Raw genomic sequence first — 19,802 nt, 5'->3', positions numbered from 1 at the left:
GCTGCACACATGCCTCCAGTTCTGCTGCCACCATTCCTTTTTTTCTTCTTATAATTTCACCATTATTAAGACTCTACTCATAAGGGGCTTAAAATATATTTTAAAGCAACGGTCTCTCATTTCAATACAGAAAGATGTGTCTAAGCCCAGGACTTTCATACGGGGTCCAAAGTGCTCTTGAACACAGATGTTGGCTTGTTTCAGGAGGTGTTGGTTCAGAGGAGAGTGTGTCATTGTGAAAGGCTTGCTCCCAGACAGCCGTCCCGGGGAGCGGGGGCTGTCCCCTGGGTGGATAGAGTCAGGGACCGCGTCCACCTCCTCACAGCCACCGACAGGAGATGGGCAGAGGAGCCCAAGAGGTGCCAGGATGTGCAGATTTCCCAGAAGGATGGACATGCTCCCTTCTCTCTCTCTCTGTGTCAGTTGTGGGGCTTGAACTCTGGGCCTGGGCACTGTCCCTCAGCTCTAGGCTAGCCCTCTACCACTTAAGCCACAGCGCCACTTCCGGCCTTTTCTGCTTATGTGGTGCTGAGGAATCGAACCCAGGGTCTTTTGCATGCGAGGCAAGGGCTCTACCACTGAGCCACCTTCCCAGCCCCCCCTTCTCTTCTAAGGAGTCTTGGTTCCCCATTTGTTCCCGTCACAGCTACCTGACTGATATCGACCGAATCGCCATGCCATCGTTTGTACCCACACAGCAGGATGTGCTCCGGGTCCGAGTGCCCACCACGGGCATCATCGAGTATCCGTTCGATTTGGAAAACATCATCTTTCGGTACGTCTGTCTCGCAGCCCCAGTCCCTTCAGAGTTTTGCCCGTCTTCTTGGAAGTGCCCACATGGAGTCTTACATGTGTCATTTCCACCCAGGGTCCAAAAAGGCCAAGGCGGCAGGAAGAATGCTTGCCTTCCTGTTCCTCTCTGTTCTGTCTCTGGCTTAGCTTTTTCACTCAATTCTGACACTCTACCATTTGAGCCACAGCACTGCTTCCAGCTTTTTGTTGGTTAGTTGGAGATAGGGGTCTCTTAGATTTGTCCTCCGGGCTGGCTTTGAACCTTGATCCTCAGATCTCAGCCTCCTGAAGAGCCAGGATTACAGGTGTGAGCCACCGACGCCCGGTGGATGTCTGCATTTTCTGTCTGGAGTATTGAAATAACTTCTTGCCCAGTGTCTCCAAGCAACCTACTGGAGCCAGTTTGATATCTGTCTTCAGAAACTATATTTGCATTTTATACTTGCTTTGTTAGGAAACAGCCAGTGGTCTCTCAACCGCCCAAATCAGCATCAAACAAACACGTCAAATTTAAGACCTTGCTTCACTTTGTGTGTACGTGCGCACGCGTGTGAGCCAGTCATGGGGCTTGAACTCAGGGTCTGGGCGGCGCTGTCCCTGAACTCCACTTCTGGCTACTTGGTAGTTAGCTGGAGATAAGAGTCTCACGGACTTGCCTGCCACAATCCTCACAGTTCAGCCTCCCGAGTAGCCAGGATTTACAGGAGTGAGCCATAGCACCCGGCTTCCCTCTTCAAGACCGCAGACGCTGCTAGAATGGCTCATGTCCCTTGCTTTGTTGCATTCCAACCTTTTGTGATCGTCTACAGGATGGTGGATGTCGGTGGCCAGCGATCCGAACGGCGGAAGTGGATTCACTGCTTCGAGAGCGTCACCTCCATCATTTTCTTAGTTGCTCTGAGTGAATACGACCAGGTCCTGGCTGAGTGTGGCAGTGAGGTAGGCGCTCTGGGGAGATGGGGGGCGCTGGGGGAGGCGCAGCTCTGCGGGTTCTCAGGGCAGACTCCCTTCCTGAGACTAAACCGTCTTGGCTTGGCAGCACAGCCGTCAACTACACGCTTGTTGGATCTGTGAACTACAGGACGCCAGGCCCATTGCAAAAGCAGAGCCTGCATCTGAGCAAGGTCTCAGGAAATGTGTCACTGGACAAGAAGGGTTCATTCTGAGAAACGCACTGCTAGGCAATTTCATCGTCATGTGTCTACTAGCGTGTGCAACTCACAGGCACAAGTGTGTACTTGTTCCTAAGCCACAGGCCTGTTGTGCACATTACTGTCCTGCAGAGCGTAGGCAGTTGGAACACAGTGTCGGCAGGTAGGAAAACACTGGGAAGGTCCCGTGAGACAAGCGGACGATGGCTTTTCAGATGCATTTTAGACATAGGGGCCTGGCCTTATTCACATGGTTCGGTGTTCACCCGGGAATGAAGGGGCGTAAGATGGGACCGTCCCAGTCCCCTTGTGACATTGCGGATATTTTCTCTGGAGTGCTCAAATCCTCCGTGGGGGTTTTCTCCTTTCATAAGTAGACCTTGGAATATGCCTCTTGTTTCTAGGAAATCAAATCAGTGAAGAACCTCTGCTCAGGACTGGGCAGTCACTGTGAACCAGTCATACCTTACATTTCTTCTCAGCAGACTTTTTTTGCCCTGAGAAGTGTGGCTGCATTAGCTAATGGAAGATGAACACAGTTACTGCTGCTGCTGTGCAAAGAGTAGAGATCGTTACTGCTCAGGCTTCCCAAGTGGGATATCCAGTTATCAACAGAACTAATCGGTTCCAAATTTGTTCCAGGATTTACTAGTTTCTCAAGAAATTAAAACCATTAGTTGAGTGTCATGGCTCACAGCTGTAATCCTAGCTAACTCAGGAGGCTGAGATTAGGAGGACTGTGGTTTAAAGCCAGTCAAGGAAAGAAAAGTGCATGCAATTCCATCTCCAAAACACCCAGCTAAAAGCAAGACTGAAGGCATGGATTAAGTGGTAGAGCAGGAGTTGAGTCCCAACCCAGTACTCTAATTAGTCAGATGGACAAAGCAGCACTATCGAGGACTTACACAGTTGCCATTCCAGACTTGCCCTTCCTGGGAATAATACCTAATGTATTGTACCAGCTCTTTGTGCTGAACAGGAATTTTCCGACATTGCACTTCGTGTAGAGTGGAAAAGGAGTGGTGCAGGGAAGTGGGATTTATGGCAGAGATCTCTGAAATGTGGAATGAAGCCATGTTTTTCATGCTCCCTTCGCATCAGTAGTGCTGTCTACAGTGACCATCACTAGATGTGATCTGTGTGCGCATGTCTTCCATCAACGAGGCATAGCTAGCAAGCCCTGATTGCTAGTGTTTTATGTTCAGAAATTATTACTATCTTTGTGAATCATCTTCACCAGATCCCATTATTATATGGGTTTGGAAGGTTACTTACATTTTCTCAACAGCAGTATGGCTCACCCATGAATGGGGACACTCCCGCTTGTAGAGCGTGCTCAGAACAGGCCCTCGGCAGCAGCTGCTCCTTGTGGGCCAGGGTCTAGCATTGCAAAGGTCCCTAGGGCTGGTGGCCCGTGTGGCAGAGGGGTCCTTCTTGTGATTGCTTCCCGCAGTCTGCAAGCCCACAGCCTAATGGCACACTCAGCTCTGAAGCCACACATCCCCTCTGGACAGCCCGGCGGTTTCCTGAAACTTGACAAATGTGGGTATGAGCTTTCCTGCTCCAAGCTGCATGAAAGCATGTGTGTGCGTGAGCGCATGCATGCACGTGCTTCAACCCTAAGGCTCAAACTCAGAATCTGGCTGCTGTCCCTGAGCTTTTGTGCTCAAACCTAGCACTCTACCACTTGAGCCACAGTTCCACTTCAGATTTTCAGTGGCTAATTGGAGATGAGAGTCTCATGGACTTTCCTACCTGGGCTGGCTTTGAACAGCGATCCCAGAACTCAGCCTTCCTGAGTTGCTAGGATTGCAGGCGTGAGCCACTGGCACCTGGCCTTTTCTGCTTGCTTTACATGATGTGTTGGGTGCTCAGGAGATGAGATCCAGGTATGATTATGTAGTGAGAGGGGCCAAAGAGAAACAGAGGTCCAGTGCCCTGTGCGGCCAGGTGCTCAGCAGCTCCAGCAGTGCCCGGCGGGGCGAGAAGGCCCACAGATACACTAGCTATTTCCCATCTGCTGTTTTTCTTTCTAGCTTGTTCTAATTCCCTCACTTCTCACTCAGAATCGCATGGAAGAAAGCAAAGCCTTGTTTAAAACCATCATTACCTACCCCTGGTTTCTCAACTCATCGGTGATTTTGTTCTTAAACAAGAAGGACCTTTTGGAAGAGAAAATTATGTACTCTCATCTAATTAGCTATTTCCCAGAGTACACAGGTAAGCGCTCCCTGGGGAGTTCTCACTGGGCCCAACCCCCTCTGACCTGACTCCTGTCCCGTGCCCAGAATCCACCTGTCAGTCCCCCGCCAGCTCAGGCCTCTCCTCTCCACGAGGCCTTTCTGGCTCTTCCCCATCCCTCGGCCTGCGTTGGTGTGCGCCTTCTTGCTGTCGCCCTGATGCCCCTTATGTGGCTGACTCTGTACCTTGCTCTGCTGGCCACCGAGCTCTCCCCTCCGTCAGACTCCAGACACTGTGCCCATGTGTACCAGAGCACCTAGAGCTTCACTGGGGTTCAAGAGTGACCTCGGGCACACTGAAGTTCTTCACATACGCTGTGGGTTTGAGCTCAGAGGAGTTCTCATCCTGTCGTTAATTATTCCTAGTATAGGAGGTCTCAGATCTTACTAAGTTTGACATTACTATTTAGAGGGTAAGTATTTCAACATTGTCCTTTGTCTCATTATCCACTCTGGCTGTGCAGTTTAGAACCCTCAAGCTCTAAAATCCACGAGAGGATCCACGTCTCTTTGTAGGTAGCCTAAAATCAGAAGAATGAATTGGGCCATTATTTCAAAGCAAATCACTTTACAGTTCAAGTTTTAGATACTAGTGGACATTCTTCACATACAAATAAAAAGACACATTTGCCGGGAGCTGGTGGTTCATGCCTGTAATCCTAGCTACTCTGGAGCCTGAGATGTGAGGATCATGGTTCAAGGCCAGCCCGGGCAGGAGAAGTCCGTGAGACTTATCTCCAGCTAGTCAACAGAAAACTGGAAGTGGCGCTGTGGCTCAAATGGTGAAGCACTGGCCTTGAGCTGAAGAGCTGAGGGACAGCGCCCAGGCCCAGAGTTCAAGCGCCACGACTGACCAAAAAAAAGGAACAGGGACTCAGGTTAAATTATTACCTGAAAATAGAGCAAGGAAGACCCTAAGTAAAACGAGGACATTCAAAGATGATCGCAGGGAGGATGTAGCTTTACTTTTCTGTGTTCATGGCCAGGACCAAAACAGGATGTCAAGGCTGCCAGAGACTTTATCCTGAAGCTCTACCAAGACCAGAATCCTGACAAGGAGAAGGTCATCTACTCCCACTTCACATGTGCTACGGATACCGAGAACATCCGTTTTGTGTTCGCTGCCGTGAAAGACACCATTCTACAGCTGAACCTACGAGAGTTCAACTTGGTGTAGCAGGGCTGCCCACAGTGCCCGCCACAGGGGACAGAGCTCGCCAGGGCTTCTGCCCCCCAGACAACACGTACGCCACGGGGACTGGCCTGGGTAATGGAACTTGAAGACATTTGAGTTGACCAGTTCTTTTCAGTCTTTTCAAGTTGTTTCCTTTCCTGAGTGTGTTTCTTGCCTTCTGGAAAGTGTGTTCAATTTTGGATTTTGTATATTTGAAAGGCACCTGTGACTTACAAAAAAATTTGATTTGGTGTGTTTCATGGTAAGCTTTTGATTAAGAGGGGCTTGTTAACTTATATGCCAGGCCTTCCGCCTTCTATGACTAATTTTTTTAAAGAATGTTTAATGGGCTTCATGCTTTTTATTAAATTATATGTAGTAGACTGATTTTAAGTTTTCAGTGTTTCCTCTTTCCTGAGGAAGTGTGACTTTCAACGTTACCAAAGTTTTCATTTTTTCCGGAGAAGTTTTTGTGCGTGAACTGTTTTTATCTTTCCTTTTGATGCCACTGTGGTGCCTTCCCCTCAGCCTACTGCTCGCATTTGGCTGTACGGCTGGTGCTCTACCCCAAGCCATGCCTCCTGTCCATATCTGGTTGGTTAATTGGAGATGGATTGAGAACTTTTCTGCCAAGGTTGGCTTCAAACCTGTCCTCTGATCACCGCCACCTCAGTAGCTGAGATTACAGGCATGGGCCACTGGTGCCTGGTTGTGCGTCTTTTAAGCTACATTAGTATCTGTGTTTATTTGTAATTTGAGCTGGCCACGATTTGGCTACCATGAAGCCAAAGATATGGTAAATGGTCTGTAGCTAGCATCCAGATAGTTGTGGTGGAAATGTCTGTATATATTAATTCATATGGTCTAGTCTTGTACACCTATGAAATGGCCCAAAATACAAATTGTTTAGCAAATATGTAATTCCTGCTAAAGTTCTGAGGTCACCACAGATCTCCTGTTTGTATGTATGCTGTGCTTTCTGAGGTTAATACATCTTGTCACTAGCACTCATTTTGTTGTGTTTCTTACTCATGGCTGATGTTCTGCTTCTAAAGAGGAATGCTATACCTTATTAACTCCATATTCATCGTGTTATGCTGGAGTTACCTGGGTCGTTGGCTCTGGAAGACAGATGCAAAGTCCTCTTCCAAGTATGGGATTCAAATCTCGTGCCCAAGGATGCTTTTGTTTCTGCTGTGTGTGGTGTGTGCATGCGTACGTTAGTACCAAGGCTTGAACACAGGGCTCCGTGCTTTTGCTCAATGTATTGTTCACTGCTGGCATCTTCCCCTGGAGCTCCACTTCCAGTCCAGCATCGTGCTGGTTAATTGGTAACGGGGAGTCTTGCATCTAAGGCATATGATCAGTCTCCTGATGGTTTCCAACTTAAAGTGATTTAGCTGTAGGAAGGTGAGAAAGTGATACTCTCCTGGCAGAAGCTGTTTTTCAGGTTCAACCTGGGACTGGATACCTGCAGTGCCAATAAGGCATGCTTCCCCGGCAGCGGGCATGTCACACTACAGCGCCCTGTGCTGCTAGGCTATGGTGGGCCATAGGTTACATGCATTGTGCATTTTTGACTGAAGTATTTTCAATCTACCACAAGTTTCTGGGGAGATGCGAAGCGTCTGTACAGAATACAGCTGGGCTGGTTACACATGTGTTCGCATTCCTTTAACTATCCCAAGCTTGCTTTCTAGACAGCCACTGGACTGCTAGGCTCTCATTCTGTTGGGACAATCCCACCTGTGAAGCATTAAAGAGGAATATCAATACTGGAAAAGTCTGGAGTTACTCTGCCATAGCAACAGAAAGCTTTAAAAATGGATTTTTCTTCAAGAGATGAAGAGCTGGGCAAGTAAACCTTTGTAAAGGTCCAGGAGTAGCAGGGACAATTCTCAAAGGAACAGAGGACAAGGAGAGCAGCTTTAAAGGTATTTAGGAACACTGAAGACAACACCCTTTGATTCGCTGCTCTCCATATGACTAAAGGTTAGGAACTGGGTCTTACTGGCTACTTAGCTGAAGAGGGCTCAAATGACTCAGAACCAAGGCGATTAAACACTACGGATACTTGCTTTTGATTCTAGCATTGAGTGATTTACGTTTGGCTGACAAAACATACACGAGAATGACAGCTTTAATCACTGCTGCAGATGGGCTGGGCAGTAAGGACATTCCTAAAGCATGGGAAGACTGAGCCCCGTCTGAGGTAAGTGAATAACCTCAGACAGTACTGATTCTGCTCACAGTGTACTCTCCCCTAGCTCTTCTTTCAACACACACACACACACATTGCTGACAGACAAGAATGAGCCACTGGAAGTTCACCAAGTATTACCACTGGAGCCTGCAGTCGGCAGTGGTCGCCCTGGTCTGGAACAGGCTGACTTTTCACTGAACAACCAGGACTGTAGAGTCTTGGGAGGACCAATGTTGAGGCTCCACAGTGTAGAATTTAGGTAGGTAAGGGAAAGTAGTTAATCCAGTAACAATCAAAGCAAGTAGAGATCAGAAAACTTTATTAGACTCAACTGGAAGAAGACATCCGTGGTTAAGCTGGGGCAGTCACCCTTATTAAACACACCTGATCTGCCAGAAAGCACTGTGCAGAGAAAGGCCATTAGGAGCACAGCCAGTCCACTTTTAAGGGAAAAAAAGGCTGAGGTCAATTTCAGTAGTAAGAATTTCACTGTAGATGTTTGTACCCAGAAATTATCCTATCAGAATATGCAACAGTGACACAGAGGCCGTGTAACAGACAGCAGTACCACATTCCCATAGAGAAACCAGGAGACGTTGCAGTAATAGATGCTTTAAAAGTCCACATAACCCAGGACTACCAACTGTGCATCACAAAGCAGCAGTGGCTACTTGGTCAATATAAAAAATCGGCCAGAAACTATAGTCTGGACATTTCATAAATATGGAATTGTACGATTAAAAATTAGCATGAGAAATTATTTTTAAAGTGCACCTTCCCTGATAACTTCATTAAGTGTAATAGTTATATACAAACGATTGTTTTACAAAAGGCTACCTTACCTTGTAACAATTCCCAAATACCATGGTTTGCGGGTATAGTATGATCAATCACCGATACTGAGAATATTACAATGTAACTCATACAATATTATGCTTTTCAGCTCGAAGATTGTGAATTTTGGGATAACCAGACACTGGAACTATGATGGTTTAACAAGAAACGTTGAAGTTTCTCACCATGTTCCACTTGAGGTATAATTCTTAGACATTTAGTAACTCAGTCTCAGGATTTTTTTTGTTACAAGGCTTCACTAACAGAAATCCATTACTAAGTTATCAGCAGTAAGAAATGGTGTTTGGTGACAAGACACTGTCAAGGCAGTAGGTATTATAGTATGATACACATTTATATTTGTATAAAGAAATACAAAATTTAAAAATATACTAACTTATTAAGCTATGAAATCTAAAGTTTTTCTGGGTTACTAAAATTATCCTTTTTTTAAAAAATGCCATACATAGTGCTTTAAAAATAATCCATAATTCTAAAGTAAAAAAAAAAAAACAGTGAGATGGATATTTTTATAAAAGAGGAAATAAAGCAGAAGAAAGTTTCCATCAAACATCCATGAGGTCTGTGATGGAGCAGAATGCAGTAAGGGGTTGGCCTTGCTTCTTGGGGGTATTCCTGCAATAAATTCTTTTATACCAATTGTGGCAGAAAGAAAAGGGTGTGTTTGGCCAAAAGTGAAATTACAGATTATAAGAACCATAGATTTTTCAATTAATGCTACCTTGATTAGGTAAGCATAAGGTCTAGTGAAGCATATTTAAATGACTGAGTTCCTTTTTGGAACAAAGGAGCTACATGAGATACCAAAGAAACCAGATAGCAAAAGAAACCAGATTAAATTCTATGTAGAGTCTGCATCAGAAGTGCAAGTTACAACACAATTTTTGACTTGGAAATCCATTATTTTTAATTAAATAGGTACATTATTATTGTAGACTAAAGAACATTTTATCAGCTCTCCATTTTTAAGGGCTTTTGTCTCCTAGAGAAGCAGCCAAAAGGTAGGTAGAGCAAATTCAACCATCTCAAAAGGAAAACTTCTATCCCTCATTCTATGGTAACATGCTTAATGATCAGGAGATGGAAATACACCTAGCTAGGGTTACTTTTAGCTGTTTTTTTTCCTATGCTTTCTCTAGTTCCATTGAAATAAAATAGAAAATAAACTGTAACTTAAAAAAGATACTTTTGGTATTTCAGGAAACAGTATTTAACCTTCTTACATGTTCTTTTCTTTTGAAAATACTCCATTGTGAAGTGTGGTCCTGAGAGCCGACTCGTCCCATGCTCAGTCTACTACTGGGTTATAGTCTGTATCGGAAGCCCCAGTAGACTTCCTCTGAATTGTGCTGGCTGAGCCACCAAAACAGTGTGGACAGTGAGTGCTGGCTTCACTGATGGGGCACACATTCACTATTTTGTCTTTTGAATTCAGGGCCCTGATGTAAGGAGCATTTGGCACAACCTGAAGAATCAATAGTGGCAACAAATACCAAGGTACAGAAAATTCGGCACTGAGTAATTCTTCTTCACCAGGCAGGAACAGGACTTACTGAATACTATAAGATGCAAAGAAACCATCTTTGGAGAGGTGGGGATGGGCAAGTGAATGATGCTAAGAGACTTAGAGAAGTCCTCATTGGTGAGGGAACGGTGATGTTCAGCACACTGCCCTTGTATGTACATTACTAACACAGCCACTGACTGCCAGAGGAATTCCTTTGCTTACTATTTTACTTTACCATAGGACACGCAGGGTATTATGGATCTACACGTTCTCTGAGGGTTGAAATCATAATGAGTTATTTCACTAATGGCACTGAATGAGACTCAAGGAAAGCAACAGTCTTCATGAGCACAAGCTTTCTTGTTATCTCTGTGCCTAAGTTTGATTCTAATGTAACCAAAATTGGAGGCACTTAGCAACAGAAAATATGTAGCATAATTATGAGGACACAAAGTTATGTGAGTGGATTTGTCAACTTTTGAATCAATTTATGTTCAACAAAAAAAAGCATTCTGGGGAGAACTACTATTGATTTCCCCTCTAATTACAAAAATAATAGCAAGAAATACAGTCTGGCATGCTGTTTTAGCTTTTACAACAAAGCAAGGGTTTAATGAGCCTGAGAATTTCACAACCATTGAAATAGAATTTGAGATTCCAAAACAGTTTACATATAGCAAGAACACTATACTATTCTGTTCATATACATTCATCCCCTTTCAATACTCCATTAATATTAAGGTGCAAAGATCCTGGACAAAAACCAAGAGAAAGAAAAACCATAACCTGATTTTTACTAATGAGCTTGTTCATTTAAATAAGCTATTGCACTTTTAAGAATTCCTGGTTTGCTTTCTCTGTAATTGTCTATGGCCAACTGGATAGGTTTTGAGTTATAGTTGAGGATACACCTGCTTTTGTGATGCATAACTCAATGTAAGATGCTAAAAATTTTATTTCTTGTTACAGTGAGCAGAAAGTAATTAAGGCTTTAGGGATTTTCCTTTAAAAATACCAACTGCTAAAGTTCTGAGAGGGACTTTTTCCCCTTTTTGGATACATGATCCATTCTTTCCAGCCTTAAAGCTTGAAAGAGATTGTTTCCATAATCATGCTATGCATTTAAAATACATTCAACCCCCTTTTAATTTAAAAAAGGAGGAAAATAATACCAAAATATTTACTTTTAAAAAGAACTTTGTGATTCTGAAAAAAAAAAATCACCACCAAAGTTCTCTTGAGAATAGTGAGGTAAGGTCATTTACCCAACACTCAGAAGACTGAAGCAAGCATGAGTGAAGTACAGCTTTGCTCTCCATTGACTGACTAGTGGCAGTCAGTCTCTCCCTCACTGCAGAGAATACAATTCTTTTAAGAATCATAACCAGATGCATGATTCAACTTAGAAAGCTGAATGGATCGGACGTCTTTTAATCGCACAGCTATTTTACCTGATTTTTTTTTTTAAAGAATTTAGAATACAGGATGCTTGAAACCATTCCTGTAATATTCTTCCTAACAAATGGTGGAAGGTACAGTATGGGACCTTATTGACGTGTGCTGGGTCTTTAGACAGTCGTCTTCTTCAGACGTTGGGAGAAGGTTCTCTTGCTTCTTCTAGCTTTGTAAGGATCCACTGTTGTAGAGAAAATGAAATACAACAAAATACAATCAATGGGAATCCAGAAGGCAGCTTTCCAGTTAAATGGATACTGATAGCCAGACAGCCCAGGGACAATACTATTGGGTTCATCTTCAGAATAAAAATACACTGACCTGATGATCATTTATGCAACAGCGATTCCATCCACACAAAGGACTGTGCTGGCACAGGGGTGATTAAATGTCTAGAGAGCGCAGCAGCGGTCCTGAGCATTGATACCTTCTTGATATAATTTCAAAATTGACTAAGTGTCCAAGTTGAGGAGCTATTCATGTCCCTAAATACTGTCACACAAACCAAAGGGCCTGCTTTTCAAATGAAAAGAGGTAAGAGTTTCCCATGTCATCTTCTCTCTCCCACAGGGAAACCTAGTGCTGGGCAGTGTTTGACTGCAATCACCCCTGCTCCGGCCTCGTCCAGGGCACAAGCTAGCACAGGGCTGTGGTGAGACTGGATGCTTGGGCCATGCAGACCTTGTCAACAGCTACCTTGAATATGGACAAATTCTCCAATTAAAATAGAGTGAGTAGGTTAAAATACCCAAAAGCCAAGCCAAATTTCTGGGGTACAAGAACCTCATTTCACCTCTAAGAGGACATTTAGACTGGACTGGAAGTTAAAAGGTAGAATAGGAATACTTGGACAAAACTGAGGAGGAAGATGGTAAAGATGTCAATTCACCTAAAGGAAATTCTAAAGGTATGTGCCTCCAACACTGGAATACACAAATATATAAATACATATCTAAAAGCAAAGATAGACTCCAATACAATAATTGGAGCTTTTCATAGCCTACATTTTGCAATGAACAAATCATCCATGTACAAAGAAAATACCAGAGTTCACCTTTTTCCCAATCCAAATAATTCTCTCAAGCATCTACAGACACTCCACCCAGGTAAACATTTTTCTCATTACCACATGGAACATATTCTGTAACAGAGCATGTCCCATGTAGAAAACAAGTCTAAATTTTAAAAGCCTGATTTTATGTATATATTTGACCATAGCAGCATAAAACTAGACAGACTGTGAAGTAGACCCTGAGATGGGGCCCAAGCTGGTATGATTCCATTTTGAGCTTTGATTTTGTTTTAGGGATTTTAGACTTGATGTGCCTAGCTCCCAGAATGAAAAAAATGCATCTAGTCCTCCTCCCCCTAACAACCTAACCCACCCTTGATTGTTGAGTAAAAAGACTGACCCATAAAATAGGTTGTCATCTGGCTCCAACTGGCGATACCACATGTTTACCGTAAATCCTACCTTTTAACCACCAAAAGGTAGACCTTTTACACCAAGGTAATAGGCTGGTTTAAACACTGTAACTTCAATGGTCACCTGTGTCTGGTATGACTGTACAATCCCATCGGTCACCTGCGCGTGACCAGACTCGACCTCATGAATTTTGCCTTTAAAAACCAAAGCATGGGGGCCGCTCGGGGTCGCAGTATCAGCCCCCGAGTCTGTGCTGCAGCCCTGACCTGTCAGTAGAGGAGCCATCTCAAGAAAGTTGCTTCTTTGTTAACAACTTTGTTGCAGTGGGCTTGCCTGCCTGAGTAGGGGGTCTTCCTACTACCTCAGTAAAGAGGAAAAAAACCTTGGAAATTAAACAAGCTGTTTTGGAACAGTCAAAGAATCATGGAAGAAACAAATCTCCTAAGCAAGGTAAGGTGATACTTTAATCTCATAACCCTCAGATATGGGGAAGAATAGGTTGGAAGACTGAGTCTAAGGCTAGCAAAAAGTATGAGGTCCTACAGGAAAAATTAAGTGCAGAGGGGTGTGGCTTCAATAGCAGAATGCCTACCAAGTGGAAGGCCTTGAGTCCAAACAGCCAAAGTAATCTTTAGCAAAAAAAAAAGCAAAAGGCACCTGATTTCAAAATGTACTAAATACCTATAATAACCAAAATAGTATGGTAGTGTAAAAAAAGATACAGGAAAACCTAGAGATCAACTCACCCATCTATAGCCATCTTGTTTTTCATAATGTGCTAAGAAAGGATAGTCTTTTTTGTTTTTTAATAAAGCAGTGCTAGGGAAATTGGACATCCCTATGTATTACTAGATTTAACCATCAGAACAGAATGGAGTAAATACTTAAATATAAAAACAGACTATCAAACTACTATAAAAAGTTAGCAAAACCTCATCTCGAAGACGAAGCAGGGCATAATGGCATCCTGGCTGTGGAGGACAGCAGTCCAGGCAGGCCTGACAGCCCAAACAAAAACCCCCATGAGATTGTGCATGAAAAGCAACTAATGCTGGAAGGGCTAGGGGCACAGAGCATGGCCCTAAGTTCAAAAACCAGTACCACCAAAATAGACATTCCTCAAAATACAAAAAGGGCCAAGTGACTCATGAAATAATGTTCACAGAAATGCAGATCAAAACCAAAATGAAATATTATCACTATTAGTCTCAAGATTACAAGTATTGATAATGATACAGAAAAAAGTGATTACATGTACACTACTAGTAGGAATATATACATTATAGAAAATAGTATAGAGATTGTTCACAAGATTAAAATGAAACTACCATCTGATCCAGCTGTATCAAACGCAGTGAATCAAGATCTCTAAGAGACTTCTGTACTCCAAATCAACACTTTTCATTTCTTGGCCATAGTGAATAATGCTAAGACCCAAGTGCCCATGAATTGATGAATAGATCTAGAAATGTGGCACATGCACACAACAGAAAAACTCTCCCAACTCTACTGCTTCCAACAATGTGGATTAAACTGGAGATTTTAAAAAGTGTAGTAAGCCAGGCAGGTACCATTTGATCTTGCTCAAATGTAGGCTATAAAAATGTTGACAGCAATTGCGACCTGCATGGTAAGTACCAGATGCTGGGAAGTGCAGAGGGGGGCAGGGGAATGGTGGATCCATGGCACTAAGTTAGATAGGAATAAGAAGGCTACTGCACAGTAGTGACTGTACACACCAAAAATGTGCTGTACATTTAAAAAAGCTAGATGACACAATTGTGTTAGTTTTCACCACAAAGAAAAAAATGAAACAAATCTTTCACCCAATTTAAACATTGCATAGTACCCCTTGAATAGGTAAAAATGTTTTATTCATCAGTTTAGAAACAAAATATTGCTTCCACAGAGAAGAAAAGATTTAGCAAAGATGCTTGTGCTTCTTTAATCTAAGAACCTAGTCAGAATAGTCTTGAATAAGTAGAAAAGCAAGCTCAGTAACTTTCTCTGAGTTACTGGTCAGAGCAGTGGAATTACACAGTCTAGGATGAAGTCACATGATGACAAGGATGACAGAAATTTATCAGAGGCAGAAATAGGTATTAATGTTCTTCAGCAACAAGAAAGAAGGTAGTCTAAAAAGTAATGCAGGTTATCATGATTTATCCTGTCAAACTAGGACACCACAAAGGAGGTGTTCTTATTCTAATTTCCCAATACAGAAAGTCCAATGCAGAAACCAAAGAAAGGGTGGACAAATGGGATTGCATGAAACTGCAGAACTTCTGCATGGCAAAGGACATAGCAAGATCAATGGAAAGCTCACAGATTGGAAGATCTTCACTAGCCATACAACAGACAAGGGTCTCATATCTAAAATATACTTAAAGAGCCGGGCGCTGGTGGCTCATGCCTGTCATCCTAGCTACTCAGGAGGCTGAGATCTGAGGATCCCGGTTCAAAGCCAGCCCGGGCAGGAGAGACCGTGAGACTCCTATCTCCAATAAACCACCAGAAAACCTGAAGTAGCGCTGTAGCTCAAGTGGTAGAGCGCTCGCCTTGAGCTGAAGAGCTGAGGGACAGCGCCCAGGCCCAGAGTTCAGGCCCCACGACCGACAAAAAAAAAAAAAAATAAATATACTTAAAGAGCTAAAAAAATTGAATCCCCCAACAAATCCTCAAAGAAACAACCGCCTCATTAACAAGTGGGCTAAAGACTTACAGAGAGATTTCTCTGAAGAGGAAGTAAGAATGGCCAATAGACACATGGAGAAACGCTCAACACCTCTGGCAACAAAAGAAATGCAATCAAAACAACACTGATATTCCACCTCATCCCAGTTAGAATGGCCATAGGAAATCTAGTAACAAAAGATGCTGGCAGGGATGTGGACAAAAGAGAATGCTGCTCCACTGTTGGTGGGAGTGTAAACTTGTTCAACCACTCTGGAAAGCAGTGTGGTGACTCCTCAAAAAACCAAACACAGAGCTCCCCTATGACCCAGCAATCCCAGTCTTGGGCATTTACCCAAATGACCACAAACAAGGCCATACTAAAGCTATCAGCACACCATGTTCATTACAGAATTATTTTCAATACTTAAGATATGGAATCAACCAAGATACCCTTCAGTAGATGAATGGATCAAGAAAATGTGGTATATATACACAATGGAGTTCTATGCTTCCATCAGAAAAAATGACATCGCCCCATTTGTAGGGAAACAGAAAGACTTGGGAAAAATCATTAAATGAAGTATGCCAGACCCAAAGAAACACAGGCTCCATGGTTTCCCTCATTTGTAAGTAGTCTAGGATTGTCCTAGCAGAGGATCACAATAGCTCAATGTACACATGACCATATAAGATGATGCTCATTGAAATGAACTCCAAGGTATGGAAACAAGAGGTTTTTCTTTGTTGCTGTTATTTCTTTTTTCTTTCATTATTCCCACTTTGGTTTGTCTCCTGTGTCACTGTATTTGATTTTGGCACCCTGTGCCTTGTATATACGTTTATCTGATTTGGTGAAGGGAAGGGGAACATCATAACAGTGAAGCAAAGGACAAATCGTGAACCCATGCAACATCAGCACTCATAAGACAATAGGTTGGAAATGAACTTTACAACCTGGTGGTAGGGGAGGGGGAGGAGGTGACAATGTTTAACAAGAAATATACTCATTACCTTATGCAACTGTAACCCCTCTGTACATCACCTTGACAATAAAATTTTAAAAACATCCAATGCAGTGTCACAAATAGTTGTCCCAGTTATGATCAATGAGGTCAGATAAATGGTTTGTGGTCTTCATTTTCTTGCTGTGTACTCTTGTAACTACCATAACCCTTGAAGAACAGCCACATGTCCTTCATTTCACACCATTTCCATTTTGAGAAAACAGGTTAACTGATTTCCCTCAAGTTTCTCCCTCCTTCCCCCAAGGAACAGGCCAGTTTCCAAAGGCCAGATTTTCTGTCTGTGTGTGTGTGTACATGCATGTGCCAGTACTGTGGCTTGAACTCAGGGAGGTTTGATCACTCAGCCCTTTGTTCACGGCTAGTGCTCTACTAGTTGAAACTGGCCATGGAGTCTTACAGCTTTTCTGTCCAGTCTGGCTTTGAACTAACCATCCATCAGGTCTCAGCCCCTCTGCTGAATAGCTAGCATTACAGGTTCAAGGAGTATGGGTGGGTGCCTAACGAAACCAAATTTTCTGATGATGAGTTTGGCACTATTTGTCCTGTGTCACACTGTGATAATGGTTTTCTGGTTTTTGTTTTGTAAAGTAACTACAGTCATTCAGTAGAGAAATCAACAATAGAGGGGCTATACTTGCTTTGCTGGAACTGGTAGGCTAACACTAGACCAAAATAATTTCCTTTGTTGACTATGGAAAAAAATTAAAGTATTACAATAAGGTTTTAAAGAAAGCAAGCTGGTGGTACATGCCTATAATATCACCATTCAGCAGGTTGATGCTGGGGGATGAGTTCCAAGCCTACCTGGAATATAATAGTAAGACCATGTCTCAAAAAGCAAAGCAAAAAAAAACAAAAACAAAAACAAACAATTAAACTTCAAAAGCACAAAGGAGTGCTGGATCTACTAAAAATCAGAGGAAATACTATCTAGTTACACACTAAAAACTGTCAGTTGTTAAAACAAAACTAAAATAACCAACAAAACTTACCTGCTTAAAAAAAAAGTTCCCTTAACATCGCTTTGAAGTAAGTCTCCTACCTGGGTTTAAATTAAGAGAGTCATTGTATTTACCCGAGCATCCTCTGGGGTCTTGAAGTTAATTATTTTTCCAAATTCTTTGGCATGGAATACAGATTTCACCCGTTCCTGTAAACAGAATGAGTCGTTTCATCACAAAGGAAGTCTAGTTGTAGAAATAAAAAAAAAGCCATATAACTTTAAGTTTATACTTAAGGCATCTACCCAACAGAAATCATACATCTTAAAAAACCTAAGAGAAAACCAAGAAAGAGTAAAAGAAATGGAAAAAGGGCTATTTTTGAACATATTCAAACTCACTTTAAAAGGCTTATAGTGAAATTTCAATTGCTAAGATTATAAAAGGTTATACAGAGAATGGGAAGGAGGTAAGACTGGGAGGAGTCATCGTTTTTTCTTTCCAAATAATTTCTCATACAGCTGATATACTGCTATAGAATCTTGATCAAATCCAACTAAAAATGATATACAACTGTGTGTGCATACGTGTAGCATGTGCATAATAATGTGTGTACATGTGAGTGGATGTATTGAGTAGAATCAACAAATTGGGGCAGGATGTAGATCCTATGATTTCCCTCTACACCTATTTGGTATTTTGTCTGTTATTTTGTAAGGCAGATATTCATTATCTGAGGAACAAGAAGTGGGGACGAGTATTGTGTCTAGATAACTATGAATAAAACCAAGAAGCAGGTACAGACATGACTATCATTCTTGTAAGTAATTTAGCTATGTACACAAATATAGACTCCAGAAGAAGTCAGTTTCTTCGGTAAAAACAAAAAAGATGATTTCTGATAAAAAAGGGTCTCATAAAAAGGTAGAAAGGGTCTCATAAAAAGGTAGAAAGGAAACAAATCAAGGAAATAGGAACCGTTATCACTGCAAAGGGAAAAAGTAGAAAAACCAGGAAACCATACAGGTTAGATAGAAACCATACAGGTTAGATAGAGGCCCTTAGCAGTAGCCATTATTTTGTACCTGGTGAAGGTAAGGTTGGTTACTCAATATAAACTAAGGATCCAGGAATACTACTGTGAATATAATATCAGATAGTAACACTTTCCCCTTTGGCTTAGCTGTTTCTCCATTAAGCCTGAGTAAGACAGCAGGTATAAAGGAAAACAAAGTCACACTTCTGTAAGTGTGACCAAAGTAAAAAAGGACTATTTCAATGTGTTAACTCTTTCATTTGAAATTATTCTTCAATGTACCTTTGCTTCAATGCGCAGTCGTCTCTCATGAACGATGAACGGCTCTTTGGTAAATTCATCAAAACTATACTGCCACTCACATGTAAGTTGCCCAAATGTTCCCTTTGTCACAAACAACACACCGCTGGGGGAAGAAAGAATCCACTTTAACAACTTATGAACTTAGATCCAATTACAGTTTGCAAGTGCACTCGAACATAAACTATTTTCTAAAACACTTAAAAAAAAACTTTAACAGAGAGGAAGAGGAGGGATAATGAAGTTATAATAGTAAATGCATATCCTAGGGAAAGGAAAATTGAGGGGAGGGGCTGGGAGCAATGAGAGAAAATGATGAAAGGGGGTGACACTGATCAAGACACATAAACTGATTTGTTGAATGGTAACTGCTTGAAGATAATGAAAATATAATATAAAAATCCCTTAATGAATTTAGGGTGATTTTGGGGATGTGGCTCAGTGATACAGCACTTGCCTTGCATGCACAAGACCCTGGGTTCCATTCTCAGTATACACAAATGCACACACACACAGTGGGTTTAAAAGAACTGAAACCATAGGACACATTCTCAATCAGAATAGAAATAAAGACTTGAAATTCCAAAGACTTGAAACTAAGACCGTTCTAAAGTAATCAAAAGAATATAAAAATACAAAATTATTTTCAAAATAAGGACAAACATAAAATTTGTGGGATGCAACTGCATATTTATGGGAAATTTATAGCACTAACATTCTTGAAAAATAGAAAAAATTGGGGCTGGGAAGGTGGCTCAAGTGGTAGAGCGCTAGCCTTGAGCTGAAGAGCTGGGGGACAGCGTCCAGGCCCAGAGTTCAGGCCCCACGACCAGACCCCCCCCAAAAAAAAATTGTAAAAAAATCAAACGTAAAAGTCCTTGAGTTTTATTTGAAACAGATTTTGAGATAGGGCCTGAATAAAAAGAAACAGCTGCCTTCTGTTGATGCCAGCCAAGCAGGCTGTCCCCTTTCTTCTGTTCCTCATCCCTTCACCAGTCCTGGGTTGTAAGAAATCTAGCGG

At 42.3% G+C, this 19,802-nt stretch overlaps 2 protein-coding genes across 2 annotated transcripts in view; one reads left to right on the top strand and one right to left on the bottom strand.

Annotated features, from left to right (window-relative positions):
• Gna14 (G protein subunit alpha 14) overlaps positions 1 to 6,364 on the top strand; it is a 133,232-nt gene extending 126,868 nt beyond the window's left edge. The window contains exons 4-7 of the mRNA XM_042665606.1: positions 647 to 775; positions 1,602 to 1,731; positions 4,010 to 4,163; positions 5,170 to 6,364. Of these exons, the coding sequence (XP_042521540.1) occupies positions 647 to 775; positions 1,602 to 1,731; positions 4,010 to 4,163; positions 5,170 to 5,360 (604 nt within the window). The 3' untranslated portion in view covers positions 5,361 to 6,364. The remainder of the gene's footprint in view (positions 1 to 646; positions 776 to 1,601; positions 1,732 to 4,009; positions 4,164 to 5,169) is intronic.
• Positions 6,365 to 7,862: 1,498 nt separating this feature from the next.
• Positions 7,863 to 19,802, bottom strand: part of Vps13a (vacuolar protein sorting 13 homolog A) — a 167,531-nt gene continuing 155,591 nt past the window's right edge. Inside the window, exons 70-72 of the mRNA XM_042665599.1 lie at positions 18,764 to 18,887; positions 17,580 to 17,654; positions 7,863 to 11,558 (exon numbers count right to left, since the gene is read on the bottom strand). Of these exons, the coding sequence (XP_042521533.1) occupies positions 11,508 to 11,558; positions 17,580 to 17,654; positions 18,764 to 18,887 (250 nt within the window). The 3' untranslated portion in view covers positions 7,863 to 11,507. The remainder of the gene's footprint in view (positions 11,559 to 17,579; positions 17,655 to 18,763; positions 18,888 to 19,802) is intronic.

Source organism: Dipodomys spectabilis, unplaced genomic scaffold (genome assembly GCF_019054845.1).
Source record: "Dipodomys spectabilis isolate Male_0828 unplaced genomic scaffold, ASM1905484v1 ptg000335l, whole genome shotgun sequence".
Classification (NCBI taxonomy): domain Eukaryota; kingdom Metazoa; phylum Chordata; class Mammalia; order Rodentia; family Heteromyidae; genus Dipodomys; species Dipodomys spectabilis.
The sequence above is the reverse complement of the archived record's forward strand: the minus strand, read 5'-3'. Positions and strand labels throughout refer to the sequence as shown.